The sequence below is a fragment of the Drosophila navojoa genome, chromosome 3 (genome assembly GCF_054131105.1).
Source record: "Drosophila navojoa isolate 15081-1374.11 chromosome 3, UAZ_NAV_1.0, whole genome shotgun sequence".
Taxonomy (NCBI): domain Eukaryota; kingdom Metazoa; phylum Arthropoda; class Insecta; order Diptera; family Drosophilidae; genus Drosophila; species Drosophila navojoa.
The window spans coordinates 31,210,887-31,232,262 of NC_142891.1; the positions used below are offsets into that span (position 1 = coordinate 31,210,887).

The window sequence follows — 21,376 nt, forward strand, 5'->3', positions numbered from 1 at the left end:
GCACTACTCATACATATATAAAAATAGTTCGATAATAAGGTAAATAAATTATTCCGATACAAATTTATATTTTTATACAACAAATTTATATATCGATATATCGATTTAAAAAAAACCTAAAAATGTATTTTTTTATAATTATTTTAACTTATAATAAATGATAATTTCATAAAATATCAATATTTTAAAAATTACATGGATATATTCCTAGTAGGGCGTATTTAGAAATACAGATTATTATAAGGGGGGAAACACCGAATATAGTGTTCTTATGTATAGTGGGATGAAATCATTAACATGGATGGTGTAGTATTTATTTCGATTTGTACTTTTATAATGTCGATTATCCAGCCCTATTAATCAGAGAACTAGTAGTTCGCCAATCGTAGGTTTACAGAACTATGGAAGTGAACTATTTCGGTGATCTGAATGTGGGTTGTAAAACGATGAAAAATTGATAAATTGTCTTTAACTTTGTTTTCTAATTTGGTTTAAAGTTATAATTTTAAATATAACAAAAAACAGACAAGATTTACTTATTCCATCAACAGTGTGAAAGAACACTCGGTATTAATAATAATGTATAATGTACCAAATAAGTATCACCAAGTTTGTCGTTTGTGTCTCACTTTGGTCAATGAGCGCGATATTGCAGATTTACAAATTTATAAGAAAAATGAAAAAATTTCCAACGAAACACATAAAAACCAATATAGTCATGACGCGAAACTGTGCAATATAAATGAAAATGTTTCAAAATGTGAATGTACTGTATTTGACACAAAAACATGTTGCTGTGAGTGTGATAATTCGTTATCAACAGTGAAAAATAATAATGAAACTGATTCATTTAATCAGTTAAAAACAATTAATTACACACCGAGTGTGCCTTCTGCTTCCGCCTGCCCGCCATGCACTATTGAAACCAATCTATTTGATCCCTTATTTTCAAAAAAAGACAGGGCACAAAGTAATTCGACACCATTACATATTCAATCTTCGTTGCCGAGAAATAATGAAAAATTAAATGAGAAAATATCATCAACATCGATCAATCATGGAGAGCATCAAATTATAAAAAGTTTAGTTACCACTGATAAATCGCCTCCCACAAAAAATGTTTTTTATAAATGTGACGAAAATACTTCAACAAACGATGAGAACAGCCAAGAGCATAAAGATGATTCATCACCACACATTACAATTCAGATATTTAACTGTCTCTCTATTAAGGTAAGCCAAAGTAATTTTAATTCAATACACAAACCTACACTCGTACGTTCACTTGTGCAGATACATATAAAATATAAATTAATAAAAAAGCAAGATATGGCATTATAAAAACCAAAATTTTTGAGGTTTATGTAAACTTAGTTACAATTTTGGAATAATAAAATAATAAAAAGGATTCCTTAATTAATATTTGAATTGTTATAAAAAAATTTGTCCAGAATATTTCTGTTTACCACATTATGTACATATTTAAGAACAATATACAAGAACGTTTTAATCGGTTGTTACCGAATCAATATTTCTCATCAGCGGTTTTTACAAGAAGTTAGAAGACAGTCTAAAGATACATACATACATACATACATACATACATATGTACATATGTAAAAAAATTGATGAGACTTCAAAAAATGCATTGCTTACTCCTAGCGTAAATATACATATAGTAGAAACTGAATTATTTTATTTTAAGCGTGAGACTTTGGATTTTTACTAAATTAATATGAGGCATAAAAATTAGAAACTTCATAGATAATTAGTAGAAAAATTATTAAATAAACGTTTAGTTAATTGGCAAAAACACGTGGCCAGCAACCCATATACAATTGTTCGCAGAACTCTGCGTACATATGAATACAAATCAATATTTTTATGTTTACATGTGTGTCATATCTTATTTAGGACACATAAGGCAATACTTCTTTTTATACCCTTAACCCATTGAAAATGCGAAATCAGGGTATAATGGTTTTGTGCAAAAGTATGTAACGGGCAGAAGGAATCATCGCAGACCCCACAAAGTACGACGAGCTGAGTCGATATAGCCCTGTTCGTCCGTCAAAAGATACAAAAGCTAGAGAGCTGAAATTTGGCATGCATACTCCTGTATACCATACGCAGCACGAGTTTGCTTTATTTTTTCAATGAATCATCCGATAACTTTTCTTATCGAGAATAATCGAAAAATGGATTCAGTTGTTTCAGCCTCATTTTAACATAATTAGACCTGAGAGCTTCAGATTTACTGTGCATATACATATGATGAATACAAACATTTTGTAATTTATGGATTTTTAATATCATGCCCCCTTCGCCCCAATTTGTAAAAAACGAATTTCAAATACTAGAGACTTGTGCTATGGAATGTACATACATTTGAACATTATGATTAAGTTCTGAAAGTTTCATTCAGATCGTACGTCTAGAAATAATATTATTCAACAAATAATTTCTGATAATATTGCCCACACTGCAGCGCAGCCCAAGCGCAGTCGCTACTTACTGCGCAATTAGTAGAGCGCGCGCTACTACGTGCGTGTGGATTCTTGTGTATGTATGTATATGTGCATAAAATAAGTTCACAATGATTAGAATATCAGATTGGAGGGTTCAGGGTATCTCCTAGTCGAGCAGTCTCGACTAGAGCTTTCTTGTTTGTTTGTTGTTTCTATCCATTATTCTATCCTATCCATTATTTCTAGGTCAAAAATTGTTGAAAGCTATGTTGTTCAGGTTGGGATACACTGATTAATTTATTAATCGGATTTTCATTCAAGCACCTTATGGTAAACGACATTCTTTGTTTTTTGGTTAGGTGCAAGAACATATAATGCGGATGATTTGCCAACACGTGAGCATGCCACGTACCATGAGAAAAACACGCATTTTTTAGATTGAGGCCACACATAGTCAAAGATTGGCCCTGTGTTTTGTTGATCGTCATGGCGAAGGCAAGACGAATCGGGAATTAGATTCGTTTAAACTCCAAGGGCATACCTGTTGGGATCATCGGAGTCCTGGGAATAAGAACTTCCTCATCTTTAAATTTTCCTTTGAGTATCGACGCGTGAATCACATTGCTCATCAGTTTTCTTATCACCAAACGCGTTCCATTTCACAGTTTTGGTTGGTTTAAATTTCTAAGCATGATAACCAACCTTCAGTTGTAAATTGTGCGGTTGTAAACCAGGCACATCCAAGGAGTTCAAAAATTCAGTTGGATATTAGTGGCTTTTTCTTCGTTTGTTATACAGTCGTTAGATTTGAATGAATACAGAGTACCAACGTTTTTATTTTGAATTATAAGATTAAGATTATCCACATCTTTATTTTTAGCCGCCAAAATTGCTCGCTCACTTAACCATTTACTATTTTTGTGGAGAGCAATGATATTCGGAAATACTTTGTTGATAAGCTCATCTTTTAATGAGACGAAATTGCAAAAATTTTGAGAAAATGAAATCAAGCCACTCGATTCGTCAACAGGAATACGGCCATTACCGATATTCAGCAATTGCTTCGAGAAATCATCAGCAGATAGACCGTTCAACAATGCAACTCTCATATTTACAGACAGTTGAAGTTTGGTTACGTATCGCCACAGATTTGATGCTTTGAGGCAAGCGTTTATTTCGTCGGCAGCAGTAGATCTTGGAATTACTGGTAGTGTTTGTCGGAAATCGCCAGATAATAAAATCATTGAACCACCAAAACATCTCGAGTCATTGCGCAGATCTTTTATTGTTCGGTCTAGTGCTTCCAATGCACTATAGGAAAAAAGACCGAAATTTTGGCATCAATTCCAAAAATAGAGCTAGAAGGTTGAAATTGAAGTTGAAAATTTTTTTTTTTTTACGATTTGACCACGCCCTTTCCCCGCCTCCTTGTTACCCATTAATTAAATCATATGTACTTTACACATAAATTTTTTAAATATATTATATATATCTTAATTTAAATGTATTATCATTCCGTTTATACCCTGTAAAATTAAGAAAAATATGAAAAAAATTTTTGGCTTATTTGTATTTTACAATAATTACCACATTCTCAAAAAATTAACATCAATAATCATAATTTTCTTCATCTAATTCGATATTTGGGTCGAAATTGTTTGTATCATCCTCATCCTCATCTTGTGCTTGTAAACTTTCAGTTTCATTTGTATCATCTTGATGCGCGATTTGCGGAGGCTCATTCAGAGCAAACAGATCAATCACTTCGCTTGAAAATTTTAATTTTCTGTGAAGCTTCTGTCTTTTTTTAAGACAAAGACTTGACAAAAGCGGATCAGATGAATCTAATGCCCTGTGAAAAACATCAGTGATGTTGTTTAGCCTACTGCTCTTTCTGGCATGCGACCTTCTGTCTTTTTTATAAATTTTGTTTTGAGCTTCTGATGCGTTTTCTCCGAGAATACCAACAGGAACTATGCAGCTATCCATTATTTGGTATCCATGGATCAAAACTTTGTACACAGTTGGGGACATGGGATACCAAGAATAGTTCTATAGAAGTTGGTAAATTGCCTTCTATTTTCTTTCTTATCTCACTTGCATTCTCACTGTGCATTGTTTTTCGTATACACGCTGAAACCGATGCAGCATGTATAAACAGTTGGGTTGTGTGTTCTTCTTGACTTGCAAGATCAGAAGCTAATTTTCTCTTCAGCCGACTGCCTGCTTCTTTATAAGAAAGTTCTTTACGGCCAGCTTTTTGTTGCGAGGACTTAACTTCTTTCAAGTTGATAAATATTTTGCCCTCGACCCACCGTGAATGTGTTGCTTTGAATCTATGCAGATTAGGGTTACATCTGGGCAAATATCTTTTAACAAAAGCAATAAACTGGGCAACTCGGGTAGAAATACTGTTTTCTACATTTTCATCCACATTATTATTCATTTTTTCAATCATAAACAATTTCACCGCGTCTGCTTGGCGATTGTTGCTTGCCCATACGTCTAGAAGCTCTGAGCGCTTAAACTCATACTTAGCTATAAAAACGTTATTTTTTCGAAATGGAGCAAAAAGGAGCAAAAACGGTTAATAGTCTCTTATAATAGAGGGTTTAGATAATACGTTTGCATTTAAACTTCATCACTAATTGCCTCTAGTTGTAATTATACTCCACGAAACAAGAACAATTTATTTATTTTTTAGCTAAAATACACAACAACAAAACATTGAAAAATTAGACAATTAAACAAATGTACTCAAAAATTTGAATTGACAATTTATAGTACATACCATCAGTAATGTTTTCCATTTTTAAAGCTATAAATTTTATTTTTATTTACCGCAGAACTAAACTTGAAAGTTGCACAATTTTTCCCGCGCTTTTTTTGCATACAAAGCAACTCTGGGTCAGCCGACTTGCAGCCCAGCATTATATAGTAGGGGCAGTCCATAAATTTTTTTTATAATTTTTCAATGTTTTCTTGTCGTGTATTTTAGCTAAAAAATAAAAAAATTGTTCTAGTTTCGTGGAGTATAACAAATAGAGGCAATTAGAGATGAAGTTTAAATGCAAACGTATTGTCTGAACCCTCTATTATAAGAGACTATTCACCATTTTTGCTACGCAGTTCCAGTTTGTTCGATAAATCATCCGATGACTTTTTTTATCAAGAATAATCTTGAAAAGGCCACAGGATCAAAAGTATCCAGCCGATACGAATCTCTCCACGAGGTTGACGCCCTGGCAGGTGGCTCATCAGAAGTGCCGTATGATCGCTGCTCGTATAGCTATCGCAATGGCTCCATGATGCTTCCCGAAACAGGGATGAAGTGACAAAAGCAATGTAAATTACAGATCCGTATCCAGCCCGACCGAAGGTGAACTCGTGGCCAGTGTAGAGCTGGGCAACATCTAGTGTTGCAAAGATCTCCAGTAGGATACGGCCTCTGGCATTTGTTGTGGTTGCCCCATTGTAACGCCCATGAATTAAAGTCTCCTGCTATAATGGCCTTCCACCATCCTCAGCAAGCTCGTCAAGCACAGTTGTGAATTCACTAAGCTGCATGCTGGGAGCCAGATAGCAACTGTAGAGCCATAAGTTACCATATCGGCCACGTTCGAACTCATTGAATGACTTAACATCTGAAAGTAAGCTGAAGATATCTTAACATTTAATTTTATGTGCAGCTTCACGGTAGGATGGGCACTTGAAGCTGCCTGCTGTGTCGTCCGTCTGCTTGTCACCATTCCGGACGCAGACGCTACATTTTGGTGGCTTTGTGCATGCTTGTGCACTGTGACCCATCTCTCCACACCTGAAACAGGCGCCCTATGACCGGATACTGCATATTACCAATCGTATATTGATTTTGGACAACTCGAGCAGAGTCTTAGCTTTCCCAATTGGAAGAGCAACCGTAGCTCTTTGCTGTCCACCAAAAGCTGGTCGAAGCGATTTGATAGCTTCAATGGGGAGTGAGCTATCAGTTACTTCAACTGTAATCGCCTCCAAGATCTCCTCCTTGCTCGCTAACTCATCTAGATCACGAATCGATTTTTTTTTTTGCAGTTTCGCAAATTCAGATGTTGTTTTTAGCATATGATCTACAAATCGTGTTCAATATTTGCCATATTTATATCTATAAGTCGAGACTGCTCGACTAAGAGATACCCTGAACCCTCCAACAGACACATGCACGTATTAGAACGCGCTGTGCTAACTGCGCATTAAGCAGCGACTGCGCTTGGGCTGCGCAGTAGTGTGGGCAATATTAAAATTTTTTTTTTTTATCATTTAATTTAATTAAAGTTTAATCATAATCAAATGTATGTATGTACATTCATTACATTATATTAATTATGTAAGAGATATAATTAAATAACTAGCTTTCGATAAGGTTATTAGTCGATAATAAAATATCGGGAGTATTTATCGATTTTTATTGGTAAACTCGATATGCGCGTAATCTACACGAACCTAGGAAAACATTCAAGTCTAGCTCTTAAGTGTTCTGAGATCGACGCGTTGATACATACGGACGGACGGAAAGTCATACGGACAGAGCTAAATCGCCTCAGCTCGTCGCCCTGATCAAGAATACCTTCTTCTGCCTGTTACATGTTTTTAACAAAACCATTATACCCTAATTTCCCATTTTCAATAGGACCAGGGTATACAAATGACAATTTATTCACAATTAAATATACTGGCTCTGATCTTCACTGGAATTCTTGGGAACTTGGTTCTGGTATCCAAAGTATAACAAATAACGAAACCATTAGAATCTATGTTTGAAATTTGAAACTCTAGCTTTGAAAACGTAGGCTTCTTCGATAAGACTTTTAATAGATAAATTTTTTCTTTAGATGAATAATCGATTATTGGAATAATCGCATATCGAGTGTTTCTTTTAAAAATTAATAAATTGCCCCGTTATTTTGTTATCGATTAAAAACATCAAAAAATAAGTTATTTTTGTATATCTGCTATATTTTTAGAGATAGAGTAGCCAAATTTTAAATATTGATTCATATGTAGTTTATAGAAGTTCGATTTTTGTCGTGCTTTATTAGAACCATTCATGAGATAGCCCATCGATAAGAAAAGTTATAAAACCATAGTAAGCCCACACTGTACAATGCGCGAACCGGCTGATTTAATAGCTTCTGCAAAAATGATGCGATTTTTAAACGGATTCTTTTATTTTGTAGATAAGTTCAATACACATAAATATTAATGTCAAAACAAGGTTTTACTGATTAATCTTTTTTTTTTTTTTTTTTTAATTTTTTTTTAAGATAGTGTATTCGATTCAAAGGTTTGTTAGAGACTAAAAATACATAAGCATATACGCTGCAGCGCAGGCAGCCGAAATATGAACTTAAAGCATAAACGAAGGAATGTCCGTTACAATGAACAGAACCTAACAAGAGAATAATGTTAGCAAAAGAGATAGACATTCGCGGTGTTTACATACATAATTTTAACACTTTTAACTTCACATAAATTCTTCGTTAATACATCTGATATCATGTCATCTGTGGGAATGGACTTTATATCTATTACATTGTTTTTGTATCAGCACCTTTGCCATCGGCCCGACCTCCATTTCATTGATCAATTTTCTAACGTATACTGCCTCCTTGGCTGCCGTAGAAAGTGCCACGTACTCGGCCTCTGTGATACTGAGGGCGACCAAATTCTGCTTCTTTGACTCCCAAGAGACTGCTGCTCCAGCAAGGTATAATGACCAACCCGTAAAGGACTTCCGATCGTTACTGTCGCCAGCCCAGTCTGCATCAACAAAACAGTGGACAGGCACACCCGTTTTGTTATAGTGTAGTCTCAAATCTAAGTTACGTTTCAGATATCTCAATACCCTCTTGGCTGCAACGTCATGCTTCTTGTGCGGATCTGCATTACTCTGCGCCAGCTTAGCCACAGAGTGTATTATATCTGGCCGTGTAGTCAACGCCAAATACAATAACGAACCAATGAGTGATTGATAGCGTTTTTTATCCACCTGACCGTAGTCAACATCATCGCACCTCGTCTGGAAACCAATTTCCAACGGAGTCGCGCTTGGATTGCACTTTTTCATGCCTTAATCCTTCAGCAGATCTTCAATGTACTGCTTATGGCCTATGGAGAGACTACCAGTCTTGCCATCTCGCTCAATCTCCATTCCCAGACAGTAGTGCAGCTACCACCATCGACCACATCGAATTTGTTTGATATGAGCTGCTTAAAAAAATCGTCAACAAATACAACAATAATATTTAAATACCCTTTGATTTTGTTTGTATAAATGCATGGTTCACTAGCACATGGAACGAAACCAATCTCCAAAAGAGCGCTCTCCAGCTTTTGGTTCTACTCCCGACCGCTCTGTTTCAAGCCGTACAACGATTTCTTCAGCTTCAGTACGCGCTTGGGATAATCAGCGTCAATAAAACCATCTGGTTGTCGCATATACACGTCATCGTGTAGCTCGCTGTTCAGGTATGCTGCAGAAACATCCATCTGATGCAAGTGCATCCCGTGCTCGACAGCTAACGCAATCACCAATCTGATTGAGAAGTAACGTGCAACTGGAGAGAACGTTTCCGTGTAGTTAACTCCGTATTGCTGTCCGCATCCTTTCGCGACTAATCTAGCTTTAAAACGCTGAACGTTGCCATGCTCATCACGCTTGGTGGTAAAAACCCATTTACAACCAATCACCTTTTCGCCTGCGGGAAGATCGACCAGATTCCATGTCTTCATGTTTTGCAGGCTGTCATACTCCTTCTGCACCGCCGATTTCCAGTATTTGCGCGAATGACCCTGAAACTCGGCCAAATTTTTGTTAAATTAAAAAATGTTAATGCAGGATTATAAACTAATATATTTTCTTCTAAATTATAAAAGAAAAACATTTACTTTTAATTTTAGTTCCATAATATTACAGCGAATGTAAACATACCCAAATATTTGCGTCAACAAAAGTCTACGTACTCTTATTTTCTTGCACTGTCTGGCGCCAGCGTTCTTCTTAGAAATAACGGGGGTTTTCGAAATATGTATGCAATAATGAGTAAATTCTTAATAGTTGGCGTGTTTTACTTGAGCTGGACAAAATATTTGAGTTTTGTAGTAAAAATGCCACGAAAAGAGTTATCGCTTGAAGATCGTGGAAAGATTTTGCATCTCCACACAAAGGAGCAAAAGTCGTATGCAGAGATAGCAGAAATCATGTCCAGAAGCAAGTCTACTATACAGACTGTCATTGGTAGATTCAAATATGAAGGGCGCATCAAAAACAACAAGAGATCTGGTCGGCCACCTGTACTATCCGATCGTGACAAGCGCACAATAAAGCATCTGGTGGACAAGGATCCTTTTTGTAGCGCAGTGCAGATTGTGTCAGAGCTGGGTCGAACAATTGACAAGGAAGTTCACCCGGAAACAGTCCGTAGAGCCATTAAAACCTATAACTTTAGGTCCAACACGCCTCGCAAGAAGCCTCTTGTAAATTTAACAAACAGGAGAAAGCGCTTAGAGTTTGCCAAAGCCTATGTGGACAAACCAATGGACTTCTGGCGGAAGGTTATCTTCTCGGATATAACATTTTTGGTTCAGATGGGCGTCTCCGCGTCTGGAGGAGACCAGGAGAAGCACTGAACCCCAAAAATACAATAAAAACCGTAAAACACTGCGGCGGAGGTATTATGGTTTGGGGTTGCATAGCTGCAGCAGGAGTCGGAAATTTGGAATTCATCGACGGAGTGATGGACCAATATGTGTACATTGATATTTAAAAAAAAAATTAAAGAGCAGCGCCGAGAAACTTGGAATTGGGTCTGATTTCTGGTTTCAACAGGACAATGACCCTAAACATAAAGCAATTAATACTAGGTTGTATCTCGCGTACAACACTCCACATCTTTTAGAGACGCCGCCACAGAGGATATCAATCCAATCGAGCATGTTTGGAATATGCTCGAAAAAAAAAAATAAGGAAGCACCAAATAAGCAACAAAAACCGCCTGCGAGAGGCATTACACCAGGAGTGGTGCGCGTTAGATCCCAAATATATCGAAAAATTGGTGCTTTCAATGCCAAATCGCCTCAGAGAGGTGATTAAGATGAAGGGTTATCCCACTAGATACTAAATTTGAAGTTTAATTGAAAAGATTGTTCCTTATAGTTAGTAGTTTCTATTAGTTTGTAAGAGTACGTAGACTTTTGTTGACGCAGACATTGGAGTTCCTATTGTTTTTAATTAATATTATTATGTTAAGTTTGAAATTTCACTGTTTTTCTTTTTTAGTTTAGAAGAAAATATATTAGTTTATAATCCTGCATTAACATTTTTTAATTTAACAAAAATTTGGCCAAGTTTCAGGGTCATTCGCGCAAATACAACAAGAGTACGGTGACTTTAGTGGCACACTGTATGCAAATAATGAATACAAACATTTTGTAATTTACTGATTTGGGATACCACGCCCCTTCACCCCCAATTAAACGTATATCAAGTACTAGAGACTTGTGCTTTGGAATGATTACTTTCTGAAAGTTTCATTAAAATTATTGATTATACTTGTGTAGATTTATGTCTACCGCAAAAGTTTGTTTTGAAGCATCAGGCTCCATTTGCAATGGAGCAACAATTCTCGTTCTGCCACTGATAATGTTGATAAAAAAATATTTATAAAATCATATGCGGGTATATGCAGCTCATTGTGTACGATTTCACTTCGTAATAAACAGACTAATTTTTGGAAAAACATTGATACCGAATCCAATCGAATCTTAGAAGTTCTACCCTACCAACGTTCAGTTTCTAGATAATGCTAAGCAGCATATGTTGTCTTCTGTGCTTCGCAGTTGTGCGATTTTAAGAGAAAATCGAAGCGATTTATATTTTGGTCTATCATATACATATGATAGTAATCGATTGCAAAAATGAAATGGGTCCGTGTTCAGGCATTAACATATGAATATACGCTGATCGTATACATGCCTCCGACGCACTCAGCGACTAGCAGGTAGTGCGCTGTAAAAATATAAGGGCCACATGTACGGAGTGCATAAATATACAAATGAAGACCAACCCTTGCAACCCCAGAGTCAGATTACGAAGGAGAGTGGGAGTGGGTAACTACAAGTTAGCGTGGGACTGTTTATGCAGACGCTACAAACGTTATTTGCCAGTGGACAAGGAACTGTTGAAGAATGATGATGAAGGCAGTATCCGAAATTGCGTGAGCTCCTCCGATAACAGTGACGAGGTCACCGCTGATGAGATGCTAGCATCTCAGGCAGCTTTGGATGCAATTGTGTTCAAAAAGTGGGATTTAAACCCGCCGGCAAGCCCACACATGAGAAGAAATATAACTGAATCTACAGAACAAGAAAATAAAGTTCAAGTAGTAACAACAAAAAAGCTGGGTGAAGACAAGAGACAAATAAAGAAGATCTGGCCTCCACCAACTCCGATATTGGATTCGGAGGGCATAGAAGATGAGGACGAGAATGGAATTTCTGCCACAACTTCGACATCGACGTTGAGTATCGCTGAAGATACATCAACAGATATCCAATTGGAAGTTCGACCAATGGATGATATTTCCACAGTTGGCCGCACGACGGAAGAGCAAAATTCTGCGGAGACTGCAACAGCTGCTGAATGTGCAGTTGAAGAGAACAGCGACAATACCGACTCAAACACTCCAGTGATGACCACATCAGCGCTACCAACTAGGGAGACTAAAACTGCAAGTGGCACACTCGGTTTATTTGGATGTCCCACTCTCTGGGCCCCGCAGAATGTTCAGGAATGAACATAAGGATTGGATTGACGATCACTTCGTCAAGAATATTAACAATTATCTAATTTGTATTTGTCCTGTATAATATAAGGATTTCCACAGACAACAATTCCGGAAGTCACATACTTGGCCCCCCGCAGAATATTCAGGCATGAACATATGAATATACGATGATCGTATACATGCCTCCGACGCACTCAGCGACTAGCAGGTAGTACGCTGTGAAAAGATAAGGGCCACATGTACGGACTGCATAAATATACAAATGAAAACCAACCCTTTCAACCCCAGAGTCAGATTACGAAGGAGACGAGCGCTGAGCCTTACAAACTCAGCGATAGGATAAGAATAGCTAATAGCCCAATGCTGAGCCTTACACACTCAGCAATAGATAAATTAGATTTAAGGGTTGAAATTATGCATGAGTCTGGGTACATAAACCCGGGCTCAGAAGAATAAAGATCAATACGAAACTAAACACCATCATAGTCAAGTGTATTCGTTCAGTCCGAGATTTACTTTAAGACGTAAAGAAATTTTAAAATAGCAGTTAATCTAAGGGTTCTGGGGATCTCTTATTAGAGCAGTCTTGACTAGACCATTCTTACTTGTTTTTAGGTATGTGTAGTGCGTAGCTCCGTCTTTGTTTGATATAGGAACGACTTTTGATCTGTCGTCACTGTAGTTCTCCAACTACCTCTCTACATCATATCGCCTTGATCTTTCTTCTCTTTTATATTGGACAGCTCCAAATACTTTTCTTTCATTTTCAATTCAACCTTATACACTTCTCGCCGTTGTTCTTGGTGCCTAACACCATTGAGGAAACTTTTTCCGATACTCCTTGCCTAATCATTTTTTTTTTTTCTGATCGCTATGTATTACTTGTCTCAGATGCTGATGCACCGGCAACTCTTTCCCTTATCTTACTCTTACATTTTTTTTATCTTGATTAAAAATAACCATACACATTTTTCAAGTTTATTTGCCATTACAACGCTAGAATTGTAATTAACGTTACTTTCTGCGGAAACTTCTGATATATATTCTTCTGCATGAAATCACTTCGCCACAAACTATATCTTTCAATTAGAACTTGGAACTAGCGAATGTCCTCTCAGACTTTTGAATCGATTAATTAACATCCATTAACAACATTCACAGATTTCATCCGCTCGTTTCTGACTTCGCCCTTACACTGCACTGCACGATGTCTCGGTTTACCACATATAAAGCAAGAAAACTCTTTCTTAGGACAATTATTCCAAATATGCGAGTCATCTCCACATTTCCTATCTTTTCTATCCGAAAAATTTTTCTCTGATTTCTCTTTTTCGAATTTCGCAACCTCTGATAGCTCTCTTCCTTTACTTATAACTGTTTAATTTATCGAGCTTGGTACAAAAGTGTTTTATTTTATTTAGTCTGGTATCTATTCAAAAAAAATAATAGATCAAACTATCCTCGTCTAAATTGTCTAAATTTGCTATATCCATCAATGCATACAAATATTCCTGAAATGTCTTACCTTTCTTCAGCTGCATCTTTCTTAACCTTCTGTGAATTCCTGCCGATGTCACTTATACCTCAAATTCACTTATCAATGCTGTCTCAGCGCTAACTTACGTACTTAACTTAACACCTGGCTTGCGCTCTAGATCAACTGGGTTCCACGACGAATTTCACCAGCACCTTTGAGTAATCGTAACGCACAGCATCCGTGTTTAAAGTGTAACTTGGACCAATCCCGGACGAGCCCCCAATTTGTACTATTATTTATCTGGCTTTAAGAGTCAATTTGAAGATATTCTCTTATAGATATATATACAGTGGCTCACACCTTATTTCGTGCAGCAGCATAGTAGAACTTTGAAACCGTATTCCCGCTAAACCAGTAAAGATATCCAAAAAAATTAAATGAGGTTTTATTTATTGGTTATTCATTATGTATTAACACTTTCAATTATTTTTCTATTATAATTAATAAGATTAAAAACTAAAGAAAACTAAAAAAACAGCCCCTTTCCATGTCACAGCTTATTTCGTGCACTTCACTTTCAACGACTTTATTGTCCAAAAATTCTAAAATTAGGATAATTTTTTAACTCATTTTTGTTTAATCACCTCCTTGAATAGTGATTCCATCGAGTTTACTCATTTTCGGGTGATTCCGCTGGAGATTTTTGGCCAATCCTCCAACACGGCCGTTTTGAGGTCATTTTTATTGAATATTGACCATTTCCGAATGGCCACGCCCAATTTTGCCCACAAATTTTCTATAACGTTCAGGTATGACCACTGGGCCAGCGGATTTACCACATTTGGACTGTTCCAGATCAGCCAGGACTAGTCAATACCCGGTTTATTGTTTTGGTCATTTGCCTGATGCAATCGGGATCGCCCTTCTAGACCCAGTTCTTCTGCATTTTGGAGCAAATTCTTCTTCAAAAAGGATAGGTACATGTTATTGTTCATATTACCATCAATGAAAACTAAGTATCCAACTCCCAAACCCGACCTGCAGGCCCAACCATCCAACAGCCACTGCCATAGGTCATATTTGATTTTAGGTGCTGATCTTGGAGCTCAGTATTTGCTTAGCGGCAATCATATTGGAACCCATCCGACGCAAATATATTAAATTTCGACTCATGTGCATATATATGGGTCGGATTGGAAGCATTCTGCCTGGCGCCCACCAAATACTGAGCTCCAAGATCAGCACCTAAAATCAAATATGACCTATGGCAGTGGCTGTTGGATGGTTGGGCCTGCAGGTCGGGTTTGGGAGTTGGATACTTAGTTTTCATTGATGGTAATATGAACAATAACATGTACCTATCCTTTTTGAAGAAGAATTTGCTCCAAAATGCAGAAGAACTGGGTCTAGAAGGGCGATCCCGATTGCATCAGGCAAATGACCAAAACAATAAACCGGGTATTGACTAGTCCTGGCTGATCTGGAACAGTCCAAATGTGGTAAATCCGCTGGCCCAGTGGTCATATCTGAACGTTATAGAAAATTTGTGGGCAAAATTGGGCGTGGCCATTCGGAAATGGTCAATATTCAATAAAAATGACCTCAAAACGGCCGTGTTGGAGGATTGGCCAAAAATCTCCAGTGGAATCACCCGAAAATGAGTAAACTCGATGGAATCACTATTCAAGGAGCTGATTAAACAAAAATGAGTTAAAATATTATCATAATTACAGAATTTTTGGACAATAAAGTCATTGAAAGTGAAGTGCACGAAATAAGCTGTGACATGGAAAAGGGCTGTTTTTTTAGTTTTCTTTAGTTTTAAAACTTATTAATTATAATATAAAAATAATTGAAAGTGTTAATACATAATGAATAACCAATAAATAAAACCTCATTTGGATATCTTTACTGGTTTAGCGGGAATACGGTTTCAAAGTTCTACTATGCTGCTGCACGAAATAAGGTGTGAGCCACTGTATATATATATATATATAGATTTGATTTGATTTTAGTTAAACATAAGTTAACGCGAAGCGTGATTCATTTGACTTCTATTTCACTTCTTTTATGCGGTTAACTGTTTTATTCTGCCACATCATCTGCTACTCTCAGCCACAAAATTCTTCTGTACGACGGCTACATCACGTCTCTTCTTCTAAGATCGACTCTTGATTTAGTTCAAAGCTTGCGTTCACTTCGAACTACTCTGTGGCTTATCTGTCAGGGATGTCGGAATCGCACATATATTCTTGATCAGGGCAACGAGCTGACTCGACTGTCCGTGCGTATGAACGCGGCGATCTCACAATATATGAGACGTGGACAGTTGAAATTTTGTTCCCTGTTGTCGATCTATCTCAATGTAATACTTTTTTTCACACACGTGTTATTTGACTTTGGGGTTATATTTCTGTTTCAAGAAAGTGTTCAGACATGTTAACCATTTTAAATTAATATAGAAATTATTTTTTTTATATATTTCAGCCTTTTCCAAACGATGGATTTCCCTCTCTTATCTGCTACGACTGTCGAATAAAACTGGAATCGTTTTGGAAGTTTCGAAATATGGCACATAATTCACACTTAGCATTAAAGGAATTTTTGTCTTTAACAAAATCGAGCGATATTGTAAGTATTTAGCTACATAAATATATACAGCTGCGAAAAATAAAATAGTACCACTTGCAAATTCAAAGTTTAAGATGCTCTCATTATTCAATGTATTGATCTACTTTTTGCTTTAATATAAGCGAAATACAATTCATTATTGCAACAAAGTATTTAAAGTTATTTTATATGCAGACAGAGTCATTAAATTAAAAAGAGCTTACCATGTTCTTAGCCGCAAACCACAAAAGCTTATTTATTCTACAGCTAGAAGCTTAAAATTTGGAAAGTTGAGTTACTGGTAACCTCCTCTATCGACGACCCAAAAATACGCGTCTTTTGAGGGTATATAAAAGAATATTGAAAATTTCGGAGTGTAAGCATACAACTTCTACAGTCACGTTATCTTGAGCTCGATCTAAAAACTGACAAAAACTAGGCGCATAGCAATCGGCATCAGGGTAATTGATCAGGGTATCTTGATCAGGGCGATGAGCTGAGTCGATTTAACGAAATCATTATGAGTACCCATTGAAAATGATTTCAGGGTATAAAAACAATCACAAATCAGAACATACAAAGATCTTTGAATTAATAAATCAACCGCAATAATGTGAAAATTTAATAAATTATTTAGAACAATAAAATTCGCAGAGAACAAAATAAAAACGTCTGATAACTCTTACTAAGAACTCTCTCTTTGAAATTTGGTATATACTCGTATTTACCCTCAATTTAAAAAGTGTTAAAATTTTAAGATTAGTCTACTAAGGACGTTTCAAATTTATTTTCCAATACGCAAATAATCAAAGGTATTGAAAAGATATATAAAGATGCTTCAGGACATCTCGTCAAAAGCAGTCCTCATAGCAAAACATTTTAATCTTATTTATGTATATACAAATTATGTACCAAATATGCGATTTTTATTAACATAATGAAAATAACAATGCATTTTTTTTATTTATTTTTTTTTTTTTTAGAATACAATCAATTTGGATCTAAAATTGGATGAGATTTTGAAGTCTTCATCTGAAGCAATAGCTGCAAAGGCACTGACTGAATTGAGCAAATCATCAAAAACTAGATACAGCCAACGACAAGCCATTCATGGCGATGGTTTTCAGTCTAGTAAGGAAAAAGTAACTGGAAAACAAAATGAAGACAGTGGAGAGCATATAATATATTCTAATTTGATCGAAAACCCGCAACAGTCTTTTGACAAAACTGAATATGAGTCACTGGTTCAAGCTGTCGCACAGAATCCCAAAGAAGCAGATGGAAGTTTTAAAATAGATACGAATGTGGATTTACAGAATAATGTTTCAGATATTGAACAATATAAGAATTTGCAGCAGCAATTAGAAACTGCGGCAGTGCTTATGACTATAAGTAAAAAAATTGTCATATCACCTCCATGCTCAAATCGTCAATCACCCTGTCTTTCTGCAGTTGTAAATACAAGTATTAAAAGTTCTGTGATAAAATCAAAACGTCCATCTATTAATAGTGATGTACAAGATGGTGTTGAAATAGACCTATCTGTTAAAAAACCGAAAAGTGCACATAACAGTAAGCTGAATATAGTCCCTACAACAAGTAACTTTTCCCATCCTCATATACTTGCTGCTGATATAAATCCATTAATGACCGACGACAGCTTTAAAAAGTGTAATATTACTCTTAATGAAGTTGGTCCCTCTAACTATCAATTGAACACAAAAAATCTACAACCCGAAAGTATTGCTGCGTCTTGTCTATCGACTTCGGAAGACAGTTCTGATTCTAATAAATTAGAGATGGACATTGCATCAACTATGTATGACAGAAAGACTCCGGAAAGTGTAAATTCGGATCATGCCACAGATGCTGCCACAACTCAACTTTGGCAAGCTTTAGCTCGTTCGGCTGGTAGGTATTAATTTCAAATGTAAATATACAATATACACAATAGTTTTAATCAGATGAATATTTTCCTCTCTTCTATGTTGAAACAAAAAGAAATATTTTTCGTTCAGAAATTCATTAAATTTTACTGTCCTTCTATCGGTATGAGCACTAACCAGACAACACATAGACTAGACAACTAGTGGAAAGCTTTTTGCACGCTTTTTCTGGGACTTTAGCGCCCCAAATGGCTTTGAACTCGCTCGGCGAATTACTTTTAGGCTCGAGCTACGAAAATATACGAAAGTACAATCATTTCGCCTCAAGCGCTCGCCCGAGATGGTCAAATGTTGAACAAAAGATCCCTCTATCAAATCGTGCTTATAACATTTGAAATAGAATTTTAATTACATCTTTTACTAATTTATGGCTTAGGGATAACGGGATGGCGACTCCAGCTATAAAGGTGTAGGAGATATAATTTAATAACTAATTTTCGATAAAGTTTCTAGTCGATAACAAAATAATGGGAGCAGTTATTCACTTTTTGTTAAAAACTTGATATGTAAGTGATATACACGGACCTGAGAAACAAATTTAAGTTTCTAACTCTTCTATCTTCTGAGGTCGACACCCTCACATATACGGACAGACGGAAGGGGCTAAATCGACTCAGCTCGTCGCTCTGTTCAAGACTATATACTTTGTAGGGAGTGCCTTATTCTGCCTGTTACATACATTTTCACAAAACCATTAAACCCTGATTTCCAATTGAAAATTATTCCTGTACCACTCACTCTAGATATAACAAGAAAGAACGTTGCAGTCGGGCATTACAAACTGCGGAATACTTATTCACTCCCCAAAAGCAATTTAATAGCTAATTTTACCTCTAATACTGTAATAAACTCAGTTTTTCTCGATTTGCCACGCCCCTACTGAGTGTAGACACTTCACTTTTGGCCTGCTCATAGAAAAAGCTAACGGTAGCCTAGTTGCAAAATTTGGATGCTTATGCTCAAAAAATGAGAAAATTTCAAGGTATTTTTTGATATGCCACGCCCCTAAAGAGGCGTAACAATATTATTTGGGGAATTGATAGAGGGGGTTACTAATAGCTTAACTATCCAAATTTGAAGCTTCTAGATATTAAACTTTAAAAGATATACACTTTTGCGGTTTGCCACGTCCGCTGTGGGCGGGCATATATCCAACAAAGCTTTTTCATCTTGGGCGGTCATCCCGAGTATATATCTCTAGCATCAATTGTATCCAAAATATAGCGGATATATCAATATCTTCAGTTCCGATTCGCCATGCCACTGGTAGGCATAGACATATAACTTTTATGCCCTGAACTAGAGGTGGGCACTGACCGGGTTTCTGAAAAAAAAAAAAATGTCTTAGGAACCGTTAAATGCATGATGTTTAAAATTTATTATATGCAAAATGATTCAATTGACGACGCGAGAATTAAGAACGCTCCGACAAATGTGAATCACGAATTTCAAGAGTTTTTGGACAGAAATCAACCAAAAGAAAGAAAACTTGAAGAACTTGACAAAAATGCAATTGATTTAGAAATTGATAAATATTATACCACACGCTATAATTCAAATTTGTCGTTCATAGGAGGCAACGGACTTAAAATTGTTGCAAGTGGTGCCAAAAAATATTTTATGTATTCCGGTAAGCTCTGCAACAGCGGGCGAGTATTCTCCTCTTCTGGAAAAATTTTAAATGAAAAGTGAAGAATGCTGTCAAGCGCAAATCTTGATATGCTCATGTTTTATATATAAAAACATGTAATATTTCTGTAAATAATATTTTATTTTTTCGATAAATCTTTTTATCGAGGATAATCGAAAAATTGACTTGGAATACAAACATTAATATACCAATTTTGGATACCACGCCCACTTCGCACCAAATTTGTAAAAACGCATTTCAAATACTAGAGACTTGTGCTTTGGAATGTACATACATTTGAACATTATTATTACGTTCTGAAAATTTCATTAAGATTGTACGTCTAGAAATTAAATTATTCAGCAAATAAATTCTTATAATATTGTTTATACTGCAGCGCAGCCCAAGCGCAGTCGCTGCTTACTTCGCAGTTATACGTGCGTGCGAATGCATGTATATGTATGCATAAAAGTAGTACAGAATGAATATCATATTCAAGGTATCTTCTAGTTGAGGAGTCTCGACTAGAGCGTTTTTACTTACGCTCATTCACGTAAGTGAAATGAGTATATTGGTTTTGTGCAATGTCCATCTTGCTGATCGTCCGCCTGTCCGCAGTATATTTTGGCGCTATTGAAGCTAGATAATTGAAATTAGGAACTTATACTCCGATCTATAAAGTGTTAAAATTTTCTGGATCCGCATACTAGGGGCGTGGCAAATTGGACATATATAGTGATTTTTCAAATTCTGCTATATTTTAGACACTATTGATGCTGAAATTTGATATATATACGCAAGTTGACCACCCAAGCTATAATGGAGTTATCTCTGCCCAAAGGGGGCGTGGCAAACCGCAAAAGTTACTAGTAACTTCCTCTATCGATTCCCCAAATAATATTGTTACGCCTCTTCAGGAACGTGGAATATAAAACAATACCAGTTATTTTTGCATTATTGGAGCGTAAGCATCCAGCTAGGTTACAGTTAGCTTGTACCACGAGCTGGCCAAAAATGAAGTGTACGCCCAGTAGGGGTTTGGCAAATCGAGAAAAACTGAACTTTCTACAGTATTAGAGCAAAACTTGGCTAGTAAATTGCTGATGGGGTGTGAATGAGTATTCCGCAGTCGGTAACTCCCGACTGCAACGTTCTTACTGATTTTTTCATTAATCTTTATAGAATCATAAAATTAGCTCATGTGCCATATTTTAACGTTATAGTTTTAGAGCTTTAGGGGATACAGTTTTATCCGATTTGCCATGCCCCAATGGGCGTAGATATATCCGCCATAGCTCGTGATCTTGGATGGTCGACGCGGATGTACATTCCAAATTTCAGCTTTCTAGCTCATTAACTAATATGATTTCTGGTATATGTGATAACGAATTTTCCGATTTGCCACGCCCCATATACAATATACT

General features: G+C 36.4%; 1 protein-coding gene across 3 annotated transcripts in view; it reads left to right on the forward strand.

Annotated features, from left to right (window-relative positions):
* The first annotated feature begins 395 nt into the window (after nucleotides 1–395).
* GATAd (GATA zinc finger-domain containing protein GATAd) overlaps nucleotides 396–21,376 on the forward strand; it is a 37,654-nt gene continuing 16,673 nt past the window's right edge. For all 3 annotated transcript variants that reach the window (XM_089257653.1, XM_089257654.1, XM_089257655.1), the window contains exons 1-3: nucleotides 396–1,233; nucleotides 16,254–16,397; nucleotides 17,360–18,287. In XM_089257653.1, the coding sequence (XP_089113779.1) occupies nucleotides 580–1,233; nucleotides 16,254–16,397; nucleotides 17,360–18,287 (1,726 nt within the window). In that variant the 5' untranslated portion in view covers nucleotides 396–579. The remainder of the gene's footprint in view (nucleotides 1,234–16,253; nucleotides 16,398–17,359; nucleotides 18,288–21,376) is intronic.